The sequence below is a fragment of the Scyliorhinus torazame genome, chromosome 12 (genome assembly GCF_047496885.1).
Source record: "Scyliorhinus torazame isolate Kashiwa2021f chromosome 12, sScyTor2.1, whole genome shotgun sequence".
Lineage (NCBI taxonomy): Eukaryota > Metazoa > Chordata > Chondrichthyes > Carcharhiniformes > Scyliorhinidae > Scyliorhinus > Scyliorhinus torazame.
The window spans coordinates 86,205,133-86,220,640 of NC_092718.1; the positions used below are offsets into that span (position 1 = coordinate 86,205,133).

At 61.9% G+C, this 15,508-nt stretch overlaps 1 protein-coding gene across 2 annotated transcripts in view; it reads left to right on the top strand.

Annotated features, from left to right (window-relative positions):
* Positions 1-359: 359 nt before the first annotated feature.
* xrcc1 (X-ray repair complementing defective repair in Chinese hamster cells 1) overlaps positions 360-15,508 on the top strand; it is a 112,361-nt gene continuing 97,212 nt past the window's right edge. For both annotated transcript variants that reach the window (XM_072468949.1, XM_072468950.1), the window contains exons 1-3: positions 360-657; positions 4,057-4,149; positions 5,637-5,744. In XM_072468949.1, the coding sequence (XP_072325050.1) occupies positions 607-657; positions 4,057-4,149; positions 5,637-5,744 (252 nt within the window). In that variant the 5' untranslated portion in view covers positions 360-606. The remainder of the gene's footprint in view (positions 658-4,056; positions 4,150-5,636; positions 5,745-15,508) is intronic.

Genomic DNA, 15,508 nt, shown 5'->3' on the forward strand with positions numbered 1-15,508 from the left:
GGGCCGAACGTCTCATTGACCCCTTTTAATCCCATTTTGGTTTGATGTTTAAAGTTTCATTCTGTGATTCGCTTTCTTTTGTTTGAGGTTCCCCTTTAAGGGACCGTCCCTTTAATTTGTTCTCCATCGCGGAGCTGTGCCAGGAGCAAAGATGGCGGCGGTCAATCCTTCCAGTTCCCGCTTGCTCAACCGTTGACCTTTGACATCCTGGCACCAGAAATTTCACTCTTTAATTGTACGGAAAAACTTTAAAAAAAACAGAAATTATTTTTCCTACAGAAACGAAATGACACTTGGACCGAGGTTCAGGGGCGAATATTCGTTTTTTAATGATTTGATTTAAAAATGTCCAGGGTGAGCCGGAAGTGGAGGAGAAACGGGCGCCTGATTGAGAAGAGGCGCCATCAAGAGAAAATTCAACTTCAAACCTCTTTTAACGCTGGATTTCGCTACTTTTCCGCCGTCTCATGAGGAGAACTCCCCCTCAACTGGTGCATTCTGTCACCCCTGGGCGGGTTGCAGCGCAGCTGTGGGGGTTTTTTTGCCCCCTCTCCATGTGTCAAAAAATCCTGCAAATCACTTTTGGTGCCCAATATACCCCCCAAAATGCCCGAGATCAAACTCAAACATGTCGTCTCCTGCAGCAGTGAGGATTTGGTGAGCATCTTCTACATTCCAGGCTCTGCCCAAAGATTGTTTCATCCTTTTAGGCTTAAAAAATGCTCAAAGCTCTTTTAAATTTGCCCTTCAAACGTTTTCCTCTTAATAAAAAAATTGCATGCCTTAGTCATCCTGAGTTTTTGAGTTGAGTGCTCAGATGGGACTAATGCTGGACTATCCCTTTAAGAGGCAGTACATCCACAATCTGCCCATAACATAACTTAATACTGTTTCTCTGCTATCTTCAGTTCCAAATTGTGTACTACGGGTAAAAAGTTAGTCTGGTGCTTAAGTAGGGAGTAATTCGATTATTTCTGTTGCAATGGCCAATATGAGCATGATGGACTGAATGGACACCAAACTGTGGGATATTGCTGCTGGTTGCAGTACTGAGATAGTACTGCAATACAGCGGGAGATGCAATGTCAGGTTGTCAGCACTGAGGGAGTGCTGCACTGGCGCAGGGTCAGGACAGAGTGAGTGCTGCACTGTATCAGGGTCAGTACAGAGGGAGTGCTGCAATGTCAGAGGGTCAGTACTGAGGGAGTGCTGCACTGTCAGAGGGTCAGTACTGAGGGAGTGCTGCACTGTCAGAGGGTCAGTACTGAGGGAGTGCTGCACTGTCAGAGGGTCAGTAGCGAGGAGTGCTGTAATATCAGGCTCAGTACTGTGAGAGTGCTGCACTTTTGGAGGTGCCTTATTTCAGATGAGACATTAAAGGGAGGTCCTGTCTGTGTTCTCGGGTGGGTGTAAAAGACCCCATGGTCACTATTTGGAGGAGATGGGTCGCCTTCTCCCTTGTGTCCTGGGGACACTGTGTATCCCTGAACTGAAATCACTGAGAAAAACAGATGATCTTAATCGTTATCACATTTCTGTTTGTTGATTTTCACAAAAAGGTCCCTCATTGACCCATCGGGTGCCTTGGGGCGAGATGTCGGTTATTGCCCTGATATGAGGCATTGTAAAATCTAAAACATAATCACTATCTGTTCATGACAACTATATTCTTGCTGTTTCTATCATCTTCAACTCGTAGAGGTTGGTAGCCAAATTCACCCATTCATTAACAGTTGAAATAATGTCTGTGGAGGCCACTTTTGTGGATGAACTTTGCTTCAACGTCAAGGAAGGCAAAGGTTGGAGACGTTTAGGGGGGGAATGCCAAATCACTGGGCCTGTGAGGTGCTTGCAGAGATAGAGGGGGTTGTAGGGGCTCAAGCAGGTTACAGAGATAGGGCTGCAGTGAATGGAGGAGGTTACGGAGATAGGGTTTCAGTGAATGCAGGAGGTTACAGAGATGGGTTGCAGTAAATGGAGGCGGTTACGGGGATAGGGTTTCAGTGAATGCAGGAGGTTACAGAGATAGGGTTTCAGTGAATGCAGGAGGTTACAGAGATAGGGTTTCAGTGAATGCAGGAGGTTACAGAGATAGGGTTTCAGTGAATGCAGGAGGTTACAGAGATAGGGTTTCAGTGCATGCAGGAGGTTACAGAGATAGGGTTTCAGTGAATGCAGGAGGTTACAGAGATAGGGTTGCAGTGAATGGAGGAGGTTACGGAGATAGGGTTGCAGTGAATGGAGGAGGTTACAGAGATAGGGTTTCAGTGAATGCAGGAGGTTACAGAGATAGGGTTTCAGTGCATGCAGGAGGTTACAGAGATAGGGTTTCAGTGAATGGAGGAAGTTACAGAGATAGGGTTGCAGTGAATGGAGGAGGTTACGGAGATAGGGTTGCAGTGAATGGAGGAGGTTACAGAGATAGGGTTGCAGTGAATGGAGGAGGTTACAGAGATAGGGTTTCAGTGAATGCAGGAGGTTACAGAGATAGGGTTTCAGTGCATGCAGGAGGTTACAGAGATAGGGTTTCAGTGAATGGAGGAAGTTACAGAGATAGGGTTGCAGTGAATGGAGGAGGTTACGGAGATAGGGTTGCAGTGAATGGAGGAGGTTACAGAGATAGGGTTGCAGTGAATGGAGGAGGTTACAGAGATAGGGTTTCAGTGCATGCAGGAGGTTACAGAGATAGGGTTGCAGTGAATGGAGGAGGTTACAGAGATAGGGTTTCAGTGCATGCAGGAGGTTACAGAGATAGGGTTGCAGTGAATGGAGGAGGTTACAGAGATAGGGTTTCAGTGCATGCAGGAGGTTACAGAGATAGGGTTTCAGTGAATGCAGGAGGTTACAGAGATAGGGTTGCAGTGAATGGAGGAGGTTACGGAGATAGGGTTGCAGTGAATGGAGGAGGTTACAGAGATAGGGTTGCAGTGAATGGAGGAGGTTACAGAGATAGGGTTTCAGTGCATGCAGGAGGTTACAGAGATAGGGTTTCAGTGAATGGAGGAGGTTACGGTGATAGGGTTGCAGTGAATGCAGGAGGTTACAGAGATAGGGTTTCAGTGCATGCAGGAGGTTACAGAGATAGGGTTTCAGTGAATGGAGGAGGTTACAGAGATAGGGTTGCAGTGAATGGAGGAGGTCACAGAGATAGGGTTGCAGTGAACGGAGGAGGTTACAGAGATAGGGTTGCAGTGAATGCAGGAGGTTACAGAGATGGGTTGCAGTGAATGGAGGAGGTCACAGAGATAGGGTTGCAGTGAATGGAGGAGGTCACAGAGATAGGGTTGCAGTGAATGGAGGAGGTCACAGAGATAGGGTTGCAGTGAATGGAGGAGGTTACAGAGATAGGGTTGCAGTGAATGGAGGAGGTTACAGAGATAGGGTTGCAGTGAATGCAGGAGGTTACAGAGATAGGGTTGCAGTGAATGGAGGAGGTCACAGAGATAGGGTTGCAGTGAATGGAGGAGGTCACAGAGATAGGGTTGCAGTGAGTGGAGGAGGTCACAGAGATAGGGTTGCAGTGAATGGAGGAGGTTACAGAGATAGGGTTGCAGTGAATGCAGGAGGTTACAGAGATAGGGTTGCAGTGAATGGAGGAGGTCACAGAGATAGGGTTGCAGTGAACGGAGGAGGTTACAGAGATAGGGTTGCAGTGAATGGAGGAGGTTACAGAGATAGGGTTGCAGTGAATGCAGGAGGTTACAGAGTTAGGGTTGTAGGGAATGAAGGAGGTTACAAAGATTCGGTTGTAGGGAATGGAGGAGGTTACAGAGGTGCGGTTGTAGGGAATGGAGGAGGTTGCAGAGATAGGGAGGGTTGTAAGGGCTGGAGGAGGTTACAGAGATTCCAAGGCGATGCCTGTCAGCGAGCGGGGTGGGGGAGGGGGCATGTGATGGATGAACGGCAGTCAGTGTGTGTTAGGGACATGGGGGCAGCAGAGTTCTGGATGAGCTGAAGGTTCTGGAGGTGGGAGCTGGGCGGCTGGAAGGAAGGGTGTTGGAGTTGTTGAGTGTGGAGTTCTGTGTTGTAACGTCCTGGTTTGTACTTTTGTCTCAGACACACAAGGCTGACAACCTGCTCAAGCCGGACACCTACAGGAAGTGGAAGTGTTGTGACCTGGGGGAGAAGCAGTCATCTGTCATCCTCCAGGTGAGCTCAGAGACTTGCAGACGGCATAAATTCTTATTCGTGTCAGGCAATGACCATCTCCAACAAGAGAGAATCTAACCGTCTCACCTCCTGGCCCCTCCCGAAGCCCGTCCACCATCTACAAGGCACGAGTCAGCAGTGTAACGGAATACTCTCCACTTGCCTGGATGAGTGCAGCTCCGACAACACTCAAGAAGCTCAACACCATCCAGGACAAAGCAGCCCCGTTTGATTGGTACCCCATCCACAAACATTCACTCCCTCCACCACTGACGCACATTGGCAGCTGAGTGTCCCATTTACAAGATGCACTGCAGTAACTCACCAAGGTTTCATCAACAGCACCTTCCAAATCCACGCCTGAGGTTTCCAGTTTGAGATGTGCACTGCCCCAGTACATGTACAGCTTAACCATGTACTAAGGGAGAGAAGGGGCTGAGTGATTCACCTCCGAGGCCTCAGCAATTCTCTGACAATCCAGTCATCATGTTAAGTCGTGCAGCAGCAAGTGTGAGCCCTGAATCGCCTGAAATCTCCATTGTGGGGAAGAAAATCAGGGAGTTAAAGTGTGTGATTGCACTGTGGACTGACTGAGAGTTTTTGCATCTGCTTTCACTGCAATGACTTTCCAGTGCAGAAACAGGCCATTCAGCCCATCGTGCCAGTGATTCTGCCCCACAAGACCCACCTGCTCCCCCAGTCACCGTCCCCTATTCCTCTCTCCCTCGTGTGTTTATCCAGCTTCCCACTTCAATACATCAACACTATTCACCTGAACAACTCTCTGTGGGAGTGAGTCCCGGGTTCTCCCCACGCCCCGTGGGAGCGAGTCCCGCGTTCTCCCCCACGCTCAGTGGGAGCGAATGCCGCGTTGTCCCCCACGCCTCGTGGGAATGAGTCCCGAGTTCTCCCCCACGCCCGGTGGGAGCGAGTCCCGCGTTCTCCGCCACGCCCCGTGGGAGCGAGTCCCACGTCCGTGTCTCCTCCCCCCCCCCCCCCCCCCCCACTCCGTGACAGCGAGTCCCGCGTTCTCCCCCACGCTCAGTGGGAGCGAATCCCGCATTGTCCCCCACGCCTCGTGGGAATGAGTCCCGAGTTCTCCCCCACGCCCGGTGGGAGCGAGTCCCGCGTTCTCCGCCACGCCCCGTGGGAGCGAGTCCCACGTCCGTGTCCCCCCCCCCCCCCCCACTCCGTGACAGCGAGTCCCGCGTTCTCCCCCACGGCCCGTGGGAGCGAGTCCCGCGTTCTCCTCATGCCTCGCGGCAGCGAGTCCTGCGTTTCCCCCCCCCCCCCCCCCCCCCCCCCCCCCCACACCTCGTGGGAGCGAGTCCCACGATCTCCCCACCCGATCCAAAGCTCCCTGGGTCATGACGTTTCTCCAGAACGAGGGGTCCATCAATATAAGATGGTCGCTGACAAATGCAATGGGGAATTCAGTTGTGTTTGCGTGTTCTGTTCTGTGTAATCCTGTATCTTTGTCCCTGCAGTTTGAGAAGGCGGAACATATTCACCATATCGATATTGGTAATGAAGCATCTGCCTTCGTGGAAGTGTTAGTGGGGAACTCCACTTCCGCCTGTGAGCAGGATTTTGAGGTGAGTGATGTTTCTAATGTTTTCCGTCCAGTTGCTCCGACCTTGGATAACGACAGCTGAATCCCAGGATGGTTACAGCAGGGAGGGAGGTCTTTCCACCCATCGCCTCGGTGCTGGGACTCGGCATGGGCAGCAGGACTGCTCCCCCTCCCCTGCCTGGACCCCGTCCTTCTGCACGTTTTCACTTGTTGGTCAGTGGTCCAATCCCCTTTTGAGAAGCTGGATTTGAATCTGCCTCCAGCGCACTCGGGCAGCGCGTCCCACGACCTGACGAGGAGGACTCGGGATTATTGAGCTGCTTGGCATGAACTGGTTGCTCCCCTTGGAACAGGGAGTGTTCATGTGGAGATTTAATCGAGGTGTTCAAAATTGTAAGCAGCATCCGAGCACTTGCAAATCGCGACTGATGCAGACCTGACGGAGTGCTGCACTGTCAGGGGCTCTGCAGCGGGACTGTCGCACTTCAGAGGCACAGTGTGGAGGGAGCGCTGCACTGTCAGGGGCTCAGTGCGGAGGGAGTGCCGCACTGTCAGTCTCAGTGCAGAGGGAGTGCTGCACTGTCAGGGGCACAGTGTGGAGGGAGCGCTGCACTGTCAGGGGCTCAGTGCAGAGGGAGTGCCGCACTGTCAGTCTCAGTGCAGAGGGAGTGCTGCACTGTCAGGGGCTCAGTGCGGAGGGAGCGCCGCGTGAGGCTTGGTGCAGAGGGAACGCCGCGGGGGGGGGCTCGGTGTGGAGGGAGCGCCGCGGGAGAGTCAGTGCGGAGGGAACGTCGCGGGATGCTCCGTGCGGAGGGAGCGTCGCAGGATGCTCCGTGTGGAGGGAGGGTCGCGGGAGAGTCGGTACGGAGGGAGCGCCGCTTGAGAGTCAGTGCGGAGGGAACGTCGCGGGAGAGTCAGTGCGGTGGGAGCGCCGCTTGAGAGTCAGTGCGGAGGGAACGTCGCGGGATGCTCCGTGCGGAGGGAGCGTCGCGGGAGAGTCAGTGCGGAGGGAGCGTCCGCGACGTTCTCCGTGCGGAGGGAGCGTCGCGGGAGTGTCAGTGCGGAGGGAACGTCGCAGGAGGCTCCGTGCGGAGAGTGCGTCGCGGGAGAGTCAGTGCGGAGGGAGCGCCGCGGGAGGCTCAGTGCGGAGGGAACGACGCGGGAGGCTCCGTGCGGAGGGAGCGTCGCGGGAGAGTCAGTGCGGAGGGAGCGTCGTGGGGGAGTCAGTGAGGAGGGAGCGTCGTTCAAGAGTCAGTGAGGAGGGAGCGTCGCCGGAAGCTCCGTGCACAGGGAGCGTCGCGGGAGTGTCAGTGCGGAGCGAACGTCGCAGGAGGCTCCGTGCGGAGAGTGCGTCGCTGGAGAGTCAGTGCGGAGGGAGCGTCGCGGGAGAGTCAGTGCGGAGAGAACGTCGCAGGAGGCTCCGTGCAGAGGGAACGTCGCGGGAGGCTCCGTGCGGAGGGAGCGTCGCGGGAGAGTCAGTGCGGAGGGAGCGTCGCAGGAGGCTCCGTGCGGAGAGTGCGTCGCTGGAGAGTCAGTGCGGAGGGAGCGTCGCGGGAGAGTCAGTGCGGAGAGAACGTCGCGGGAGGCTCCGTGTGGAGGGACTGTCGCGGGAGAGTGCGTCGCGGGCGGCTCCGTGTGGAGGGACTGTCGCGGGAGAGTCAGTGCGGAGAGAACGTCGCAGGAGGCTCCGTGCAGAGGGAGCGTCGCGGGAGGCTCCGTGCGGAGGGACTGTCGCGGGCGAGTCAGTACGGAGAGAACATCGCAGGAGGCTCCGTGCGGAGAGTGCGTCGCTGGAGAGTCAGTGCGGAGAGAACGTCGCAGGAGGCTCCATGCGGAGGGAGCGTCGCGGGAGAGTCAGTGCGGAGGGAACGTCGCGGGAGGGTCAGTGCGGAGGGAACGTCGCGGGAGAGTCAGTGCGGAGGGAGCGTCGTGGGGGAGTCAGTGAGGAGGGAGCGTCGCGGGAGAGTCAGTGAGGAGGGAGTGAGGAGGGAGAGTCGCGGGAGAGTCCGTGCGGAGGGAACGTCGCGGGAGGCTCCGTGCGGAGGGAGCGTCGCGGGAGAGTCAGTGCGGAGGGAGCGTCGTGGGGGAGTCAGTGAGGAGGGAGCGTCGCTCGAGAGTCAGTGAGGAGGGAGCGTCGCTCGAGAGTCAGTGCGGAGGGAGCGCCGCAGGAGGCTCCGTGCGGAAGGGAGCGTCGCGGGAGAGTCAGTGTGTAGGAAACGTCGCAAGAGTCTCCGTGCGGAGGGAGCGTCGTGGGGTAGTCAGTGAGGAGGGAGCGTCGCTCGAGAGTCAGTGCGGAGGGAGAGTCAGTGTGTAGGGAGCGTCGCAAGAGGCTCCGTGCGGAGGGAGCGTCGTGGGGGAGTCAGTGAGGAGGGAGCGTCGCTCGAGAGTCAGTGCGGAGGGAGCGTCGCTCGAGAGTCAGTGCGGAGGGAACGTCGCGGGCGGCTACGTGTGTAGGGAGAGTCGGAAGAGGCTCCGTGCGGAGGGAGCTTGGCGGGAGAATCAGTGCGGAGGGAATGTCGCGGGCGGCTACGTGTGTAGGGAGAGTCGGATGAGGCTCCGTGCGGAGGGAGCTTCGCGGGAGAGTCAGTGCGGAGAGAACGTCGCAGGAGGCTCCATGCGGAGGGAACGTCGCGGGAGGCTCCGTGCGGAGGGAGCGTCGTGGGAGAGTCAGTGCGGAGGGAGCGTCGCGGGAGAGTCAGTGCGGAGGGAGCGTCGCAGGAGGCTCCGTGCGGAGGGAGCGTCGTGGGAGAGTCAGTGCGGAGTGAGCGTCACGGGAGAGTCAGTGCGGAGGGAGCGTCGCGGGAGGCTCCGTGCGGAGGGAGCGTCGTGGGAGAGTCAGTGCGGAGGGAGCGTCGCGGGAGAGTCAGTGCGGAGGGAGCGTCACGGGAGAGTCAGTGCGGAGGGAGCGTCGTGGGAGAGTCAGTGCGGAGGGAGCGTCGCTGGAGAGTCAGTGCGGAGGGAGCGTCGCGGGAGAGTCAGTGCGGAAAGAACGTCGCGGGAGGCTCCGTGTGGAGGGACTGTCGCGGGAGAGTCAGTGCGGAGAGTGCGTCGCGGGAGGCTCCGTGTGGAGGGACTGTCGCGGGAGAGTCAGTGCGGAGAGAACGTCGCAGGAGGCTCCGTGCAGAGGGAGCGTCGCGGGAGAGTCAGTGCGGAGAGTGCGTCGCTGGAGTGTCAGTGCGGAGAGAACGTCGCAGGAGGCTCCGTGCGGAGGGAACGTCGCGGGAGGCTCCGTGCGGAGGGAGCGTCGCGGGAGAGTCAGTGCGGAGGGAGCGCCGCGGGAGGCTCCGTGCGGAGAGTGCGTCGCTGGAGAGTCAGTGCGGAGGGAGCGTCGCGGGAGAGTCAGTGCGGAGGGAACGTCGCGGGAGAGTCAGTGCGGAGGGAACGTCGCGGGAGAGTCAGTGCGGAGGGAACGTCGCGGGAGGCTCCGTGCGGAGGGAGAGTCTGCGGAGGGAGCGTCGTGGGGGAGTCAGTGAGGAGAGAACGTCGCAGGAGGCTCCGTGCGGAGGGAACGTCGCGGGAGGCTCCGTGCGGAGGGAGCACCGCGGGAGGCTCCGTGCGGAGAGTGCGTCGCTGGAGAGTCAGTGCGGAGGGAGCGTCGCGGGAGAGTCAGTGCGGAGGGAACGTCGCGGGAGGCTCCGTGCGGAGGGAGCGTCGCGGGAGAGTCTGCGGAGGGAGCGTCGTGGGGGAGTCAGTGAGGAGGGAGTGCGGAGGGAGCGTCGCGGGAGAGTCAGTGCGGAGGGAACGTCGCGGGAGGCTCCGTGCGGAGGGAGCGTCGCGGGAGAGTCAGTGCGGAGGGAGCGTCGTGGGGGAGTCAGTGAGGAGGGAGCGTCGCTCGAGAGTCAGTGAGGAGGGAGCGTCGCTCGAGAGTCAGTGCGGAGGGAGCGCCGCAGGAGGCTCCGTGCGGAGGGAGCGTCGTGGGGGAGTCACTGAGGAGGGAGCGTCGCTCGAGAGTCAGTGCGGAGGGAGAGTCAGTGTGTAGGGAGCGTCGCAAGAGGCTCCGTGCGGAGGGAGCGTCGTGGGGGAGTCAGTGAGGAGGGAGCGTCGCTCGAGAGTCAGTGCGGAGGGTGCGCCCCGCGGGAGGCTCAGTGCGGAGGGAACGTCGCGGGCGGCTACGTGTGTAGGGAGCGTCGCCGGAAGCTCCGTGCAGAGGGAGTGTCGCGGGAGAGTCAGTGCGGAGGGAGCATCGCGGGAGAGTCAGGACGGAGGGAGCGTCGTGAGAGAGTCAGTGCGGAGGGAGCGTCACGGGAGAGTCAGTGCGGAGGGAGCGTCACGGGAGAGTCAGTGCGAAGGGAGCGTCGTGGGAGAGTCAGTGCGGAGGGAGCGTCGTGGGAGAGTCAGTGCGGAGGGAGCGTCACGGGAGAGTCAGTGCGAAGGGAGCGTCGTGGGAGAGTCAGTGCGGAGGGAACGTCGCGGGAGAGTCAGTACGGAGGGAGCGTCGTGAGAGAGTCAGTGCGGAGGGAGCGTCGTGGGAGAGTCAGTGCGGAGGGAGCGTCGTGGGAGAGTCAGTGCGGAGGGAGCGTCGCAGGAGTGTCAGTGCGGAGGGAGCGTCGCGGGAGAGTCCGTGCGGAGGGAACGTCGCGGGAGGCTCCGTGCGGAGGGAGCGTCGCGGGAGAGTCAGTGCGGAGGGAGCGTCGCGGGAGAGTCAGTGCGGAGGGAGCGTCGCGGGAGAGTCAGTGCGGAGGGAACGTCGCGGGAGAGTCAGTGCGGAGGGAACGTCGCGGGAGAGTCAGTGCGGAGGGAACGTCGCGGGAGAGTCAGTGCGGAGGGAACGTCGCGGGAGGCTCCGTGCGGAGGGAACGTCGCGGGAGGCTCCGTGCGGAGGGAGCGTCGCGGGAGAGTCAGTGCGGAGGGAGCGTCGCGGGAGAGTCAGTGCGGAGGGAGCGTCGCGGGAGAGTCAGTGTGTAGGGAGCGTCGCAAGAGGCTCCGTGCGGAGGGAGCGTCGTGAGGAGGGAGCGTCGCTCGAGAGTCAGTGCGGAGGGAGCGCCGCAGGAGGCTCAGTGCGGAGGGAACGTCGCGGGAGAGTCAGTGCGGAGGGAGCGTCGTGGGGGAGTCAGTGAGGAGGGATCGTCGCTCGAGCGTCAGTGCGGAGGGAGCGCCGCAGGAGGCTCCGTGCGGAAGGGAGCGTCGCGGGAGTGTCAGCGTGTAGGGAGCGTCGCAAGAGGCTCCGTGCGGAGGGAGCGTCGTGGGGGAGTCAGTGAGGAGGGAGCGTCGCTCGAGAGTCAGTGCGGAGGGAGCGCCGCAGGAGGCTCAGTGCGGAGGGAACGTCGCGGGCGGCTAAGTGTGTAGGGAGCGTCGCAAGAGGCTCCGTGCGGAGGGAGCTTGCCGGGAGAGTCAGTGCACAGGGAGCGTCGCCGGAAGCTCCGTGCAGAGGGAGCGTCGCGGGAGAGTCAGTGCGGAGGGAGCATCGCGGGAGAGTCAGTACGGAGGGAGCGTCGTGGGGGAGTCAGTGAGGAGGGAGCGTCGCTCGAGAGTCAGTGAGGAGGGAGCGTCGCTCGAGAGTCAGTGCGGAGGGAGCGCCGCAGGAGGCTCCGTGCGGAAGGGAGCGTCGTGGGGTAGTCAGTGAGGAGGGAGCGTCGCTCGAGAGTCAGTGCGGAGGGAGAGTCAGTGTGTAGGGAGCGTCGCAAGAGGCTCCGTGCGGAGGGAGCGTCGTGGGGGAGTCAGTGAGGAGGGAGCGTCGCTCGAGAGTCAGTGCGGAGGGAGCGTCGCTCGAGAGTCAGTGCGGAGGGAACGTCGCGGGCGGCTACGTGTGTAGGGAGAGTCGGAAGAGGCTCCGTGCGGAGGGAGCTTGGCGGGAGAATCAGTGCGGAGGGAACGTCGCGGGCGGCTACGTGTGTAGGGAGAGTCGGAAGAGGCTCCGTGCGGAGGGAGCTTCGCGGGAGAGTCAGTGCGGAGAGAACGTCGCAGGAGGCTCCATGCGGAGGGAACGTCGCGGGAGGCTCCGTGCGGAGGGAGCGTCGTGGGAGAGTCAGTGCGGAGGGAGCGTCGCGGGAGAGTCAGTGCGGAGGGAGCGTCGTGGGAGAGTCAGTGCGGAGTGAGCGTCACGGGAGAGTCAGTGCGGAGGGAGCGTCGCGGGAGGCTCCGTGCGGAGGGAGCGTCGTGGGAGAGTCAGTGCGGAGGGAGCGTCGCGGGAGAGTCAGTGCGGAGGGAGCGTCACGGGAGAGTCAGTGCGGAGGGAGCGTCGTGGGAGAGTCAGTGCGGAGGGAGCGTCGCTGGAGAGTCAGTGCGGAGGGAGCGTCGCGGGAGAGTCAGTGCGGAAAGAACGTCGCAGGAGGCTCCGTGTGGAGGGACTGTCGCGGGAGAGTCAGTGCGGAGAGTGCGTCGCGGGAGGCTCCGTGTGGAGGGACTGTCGCGGGAGAGTCAGTGCGGAGAGTGCGTCGCGGGAGGCTCCGTGTGGAGGGAGTGTCGCGGGAGAGTCAGTGCGGAGAGAACGTCGCAGGAGGCTCCGTGCAGAGGGAGCGTCGCGGGAGAGTCAGTGCGGAGAGTGCGTCGCGGGAGTGTCAGTGCGGAGAGAACGTCGCAGGAGGCTCCGTGCGGAGGGAACGTCGCGGGAGAGTCAGTGCGGAGGGAGCGCCGCGGGAGAGTCAGTGCGGAGGGAACGTCGCGGGAGAGTCAGTGCGGAGGGAACGTCGCGGGAGGCTCCGTGCGGAGGGAGCGTCGCGGGAGAGTCAGTGCGGAGGGAACGTCGCGGGAGAGTCAGTGCGGAGGGAACGTCGCGGGAGGCTCCGTGCGGAGGGAGCGTCGCGGGAGAGTCTGCGGAGGGAGCGTCGTGGGGGAGTCAGTGAGGAGAGAACGTCGCAGGAGGCTCCGTGCGGAGGGAACGTCGCGGGAGGCTCCGTGCGGAGGGAGCGTCGCGGGAGAGTCAGTGCGGAGGGAGCACCGCGGGAGGCTCCGTGCGGAGAGTGCGTCGCTGGAGAGTCAGTGCGGAGGGAGCGTCGCGGGAGAGTCAGTGCGGAGGGAACGTCGCGGGAGAGTCTGTGCGGAGGGAACGTCGCGGGAGAGTCAGTGCGGAGGGAACGTCGCGGGAGGCTCCGTGCGGAGGGAGCGTCGCGGGAGAGTCTGCGGAGGGAGCGTCGTGGGGGAGTCAGTGAGGAGGGAGTGCGGAGGGAGCGTCGCGGGAGAGTCAGTGCGGAGGGAACGTCGCGGGAGGCTCCGTGCGGAGGGAGCGTCGCGGGAGAGTCAGTGCGGAGGGAGCGTCGTGGGGGAGTCAGTGAGGAGGGAGCGTCGCTCGAGAGTCAGTGAGGAGGGAGCGTCGCTCGAGAGTCAGTGCGGAGGGAGCGCCGCAGGAGGCTCCGTGCGGAAGGGACGTCGCGGGAGAGTCAGTGTGTAGGGAGCGTCGCAAGAGGCTCCGTGCGGAGGGAGCGTCGTGGGGGAGTCACTGAGGAGGGAGCGTCGCTCGAGAGTCAGTGCGGAGGGAGAGTCAGTGTGTAGGGAGCGTCGCAAGAGGCTCCGTGCGGAGGGAGCGTCGTGGGGGAGTCAGTGAGGAGTGAGCGTCGCTCGAGAGTCAGTGCGGAGGGTGCATTCCGCGGGAGGCTCAGTGCGGAGGGAACGTCGCGGGCGGCTACGTGTGTAGGGAGCGTCGCCGGAAGCTCCGTGCAGAGGGAGTGTCGCGGGAGAGTCAGTGCGGAGGGAGCATCGCGGGAGAGTCAGGACGGAGGGAGCGTCGTGAGAGAGTCAGTGCGGAGGGAGCGTCACGGGAGAGTCAGTGCGGAGGGAGCGTCACGGGAGAGTCAGTGCGAAGGGAGCGTCGTGGGAGAGTCAGTGCGGAGGGAGCGTCACGGGAGAGTCAGTGCGAAGGGAGCGTCGTGGGAGAGTCAGTGTGGAGGGAGCGTCACGGGAGAGTCAGTGCGAAGGGAGCGTCGTGGGAGAGTCAGTGCGGAGGGAACGTCGCGGGAGAGTCAGTACGGAGGGAGCGTCGTGGGAGAGTCAGTGCGGAGGGAGCGTCGTGGGAGAGTCAGTGCGGAGGGAGCGTCGCAGGAGTGTCAGTGCGGAGGGAGTGTCGCGGGAGAGTCAGTGCGGAGGGAACGTCGCGGGAGGCTCCGTGCGGAGGGAGCGTCGCGGGAGAGTCACTGCGGAGGGAGCGTCGCGGGAGAGTCAGTGCGGAGGGAGCGTCGCGGGAGAGTCAGTGCGGAGGGAACGTCGCAGGAGAGTCAGTGCGGAGGGAACGTCGAGGGAACGTCGCGGGAGAGTCAGTGCGGAGGGAACGTCGCGGGAGGCTCCGTGCGGAGGGAACGTCGCGGGAGGCTCCGTGCGGAGGGAGCGTCGCGGGAGAGTCAGTGCGGAGGGAGCGTCGCGGAAGGAATGTCGCGGGAGGCTCCGTGCGGAGGGAGCGTCGTGGGGGAGTCAGTGAGGAGGGAGCGTCGCTCGAGAGTGAGTGAGGAGGGAGCGTCGCTCGAGAGTGAGTGAGGAGGGAGCGTCGCTCGAGAGTCAGTGCGGAGGGAGCGCCGCAGGAGGCTCCGTGCGGAAGGGAGCGTCGCGGGAGAGTCAGTGTGTAGGGAGCGTCGCAAGAGGCTCTGTGCGGAGGGAGCGTCGTGAGGAGGGAGCGTCGCTCGAGAGTCAGTGCGGAGGGAGCGCCGCAGGAGGCTCAGTGCGGAGGGAACGTCGCGGGAGAGTCAGTGCGGAGGGAGCGTCGTGGGGGAGTCAGTGAGGAGGGATCGTCGCTCGAGAGTCAGTGCAGAGGGAGCGCCGCAGGAGGCTCCGTGCGGAAGGGAGCGTCGCGGGAGTGTCAACGTGTAGGGAGCGTCGCAAGAGGCTCAGTGCGGAGGGAACGTCGCGGGAGAGTCAGTGCGGAGGGAGCGTCGTGGGGGAGTCAGTGAGGAGGGATCGTCGCTCGAGAGTCAGTGCGGAGGGAGCGCCGCAGGAGGCTCCGTGCGGAAGGGAGCGTCGCGGGAGTGTCAGCGTGTAGGGAGCGTCGCAAGAGGCTCCGTGCGGAGGGAGCGTCGTGGGGGAGTCAGTGAGGAGGGAGCGTCGCTCGAGAGTCAGTGCGGAGGGAGCGTCGCAAGAGGCTCCGTGCGGAGGGAGCTTGCCGGGAGAGTCAGTGCACAGGGAGCGTCGCCGGAAGCTCCGTGCAGAGGGAGCGTCGCGGGAGAGTCAGTGCGGAGGGAGCATCGCGGGAGAGTCAGTACGGAGGGAGCGTCGTGAGAGAGTCAGTGCGGAGGGAACGTCGTGGGAGAGTCAGTGCGGAGGGAGCGTCGTGGGAGAGTCAGTGCGGAGGGAGCGTTGTGGGAGAGTCAGTGCGGAGGGAGCGTCACGGGAGAGTCAGTGCGGAGGGAGCGTCACGGGAGTGTCAGAGCGGAGGGAACGTCGCGGGAGAGTCAGTGCGGAGGGAGCGTCGCCGGACACTCCGTGCAGAGGGAGCGTCGCGGGAGTGTCAGTGCGGAGGGAACGTCGCAGGAGGCTCCGTGCGGAGGGACTGTCGCGGGAGAGTCAGTGCGGAGGGAACGTCGCAGGAGGCTCCGTGAGGAGGGAGCGTCGCTCGAGAGTCAGTGAGGAGGGAGCGTCGCTCGAGAGTCAGTGCGGAGGGAACGTCGCGGGAGGCTCCGTGCGGAGGGAGCGTCGCGGGAGAGTCAGTACGGAGGGAGCATCGCTCGAGAGTCGGTGAGGAGGGAGCGCCGCAGGAGGCTCCGTGCGGAAGGGAGCGTCGCGGGAGAGTCAGTGTGTAGGGAGCGTCGCAAGAGGCTCCGTGCGGAGGGAGCGCCGTGGGGGAGTCAGTGAGGAGGGAGCGTCGCTCGAGAGTCAGTGAGGAGGGAGCGTCGCTCGAGAGTCAGTGCGGAGGGAGCGTCACGGGAG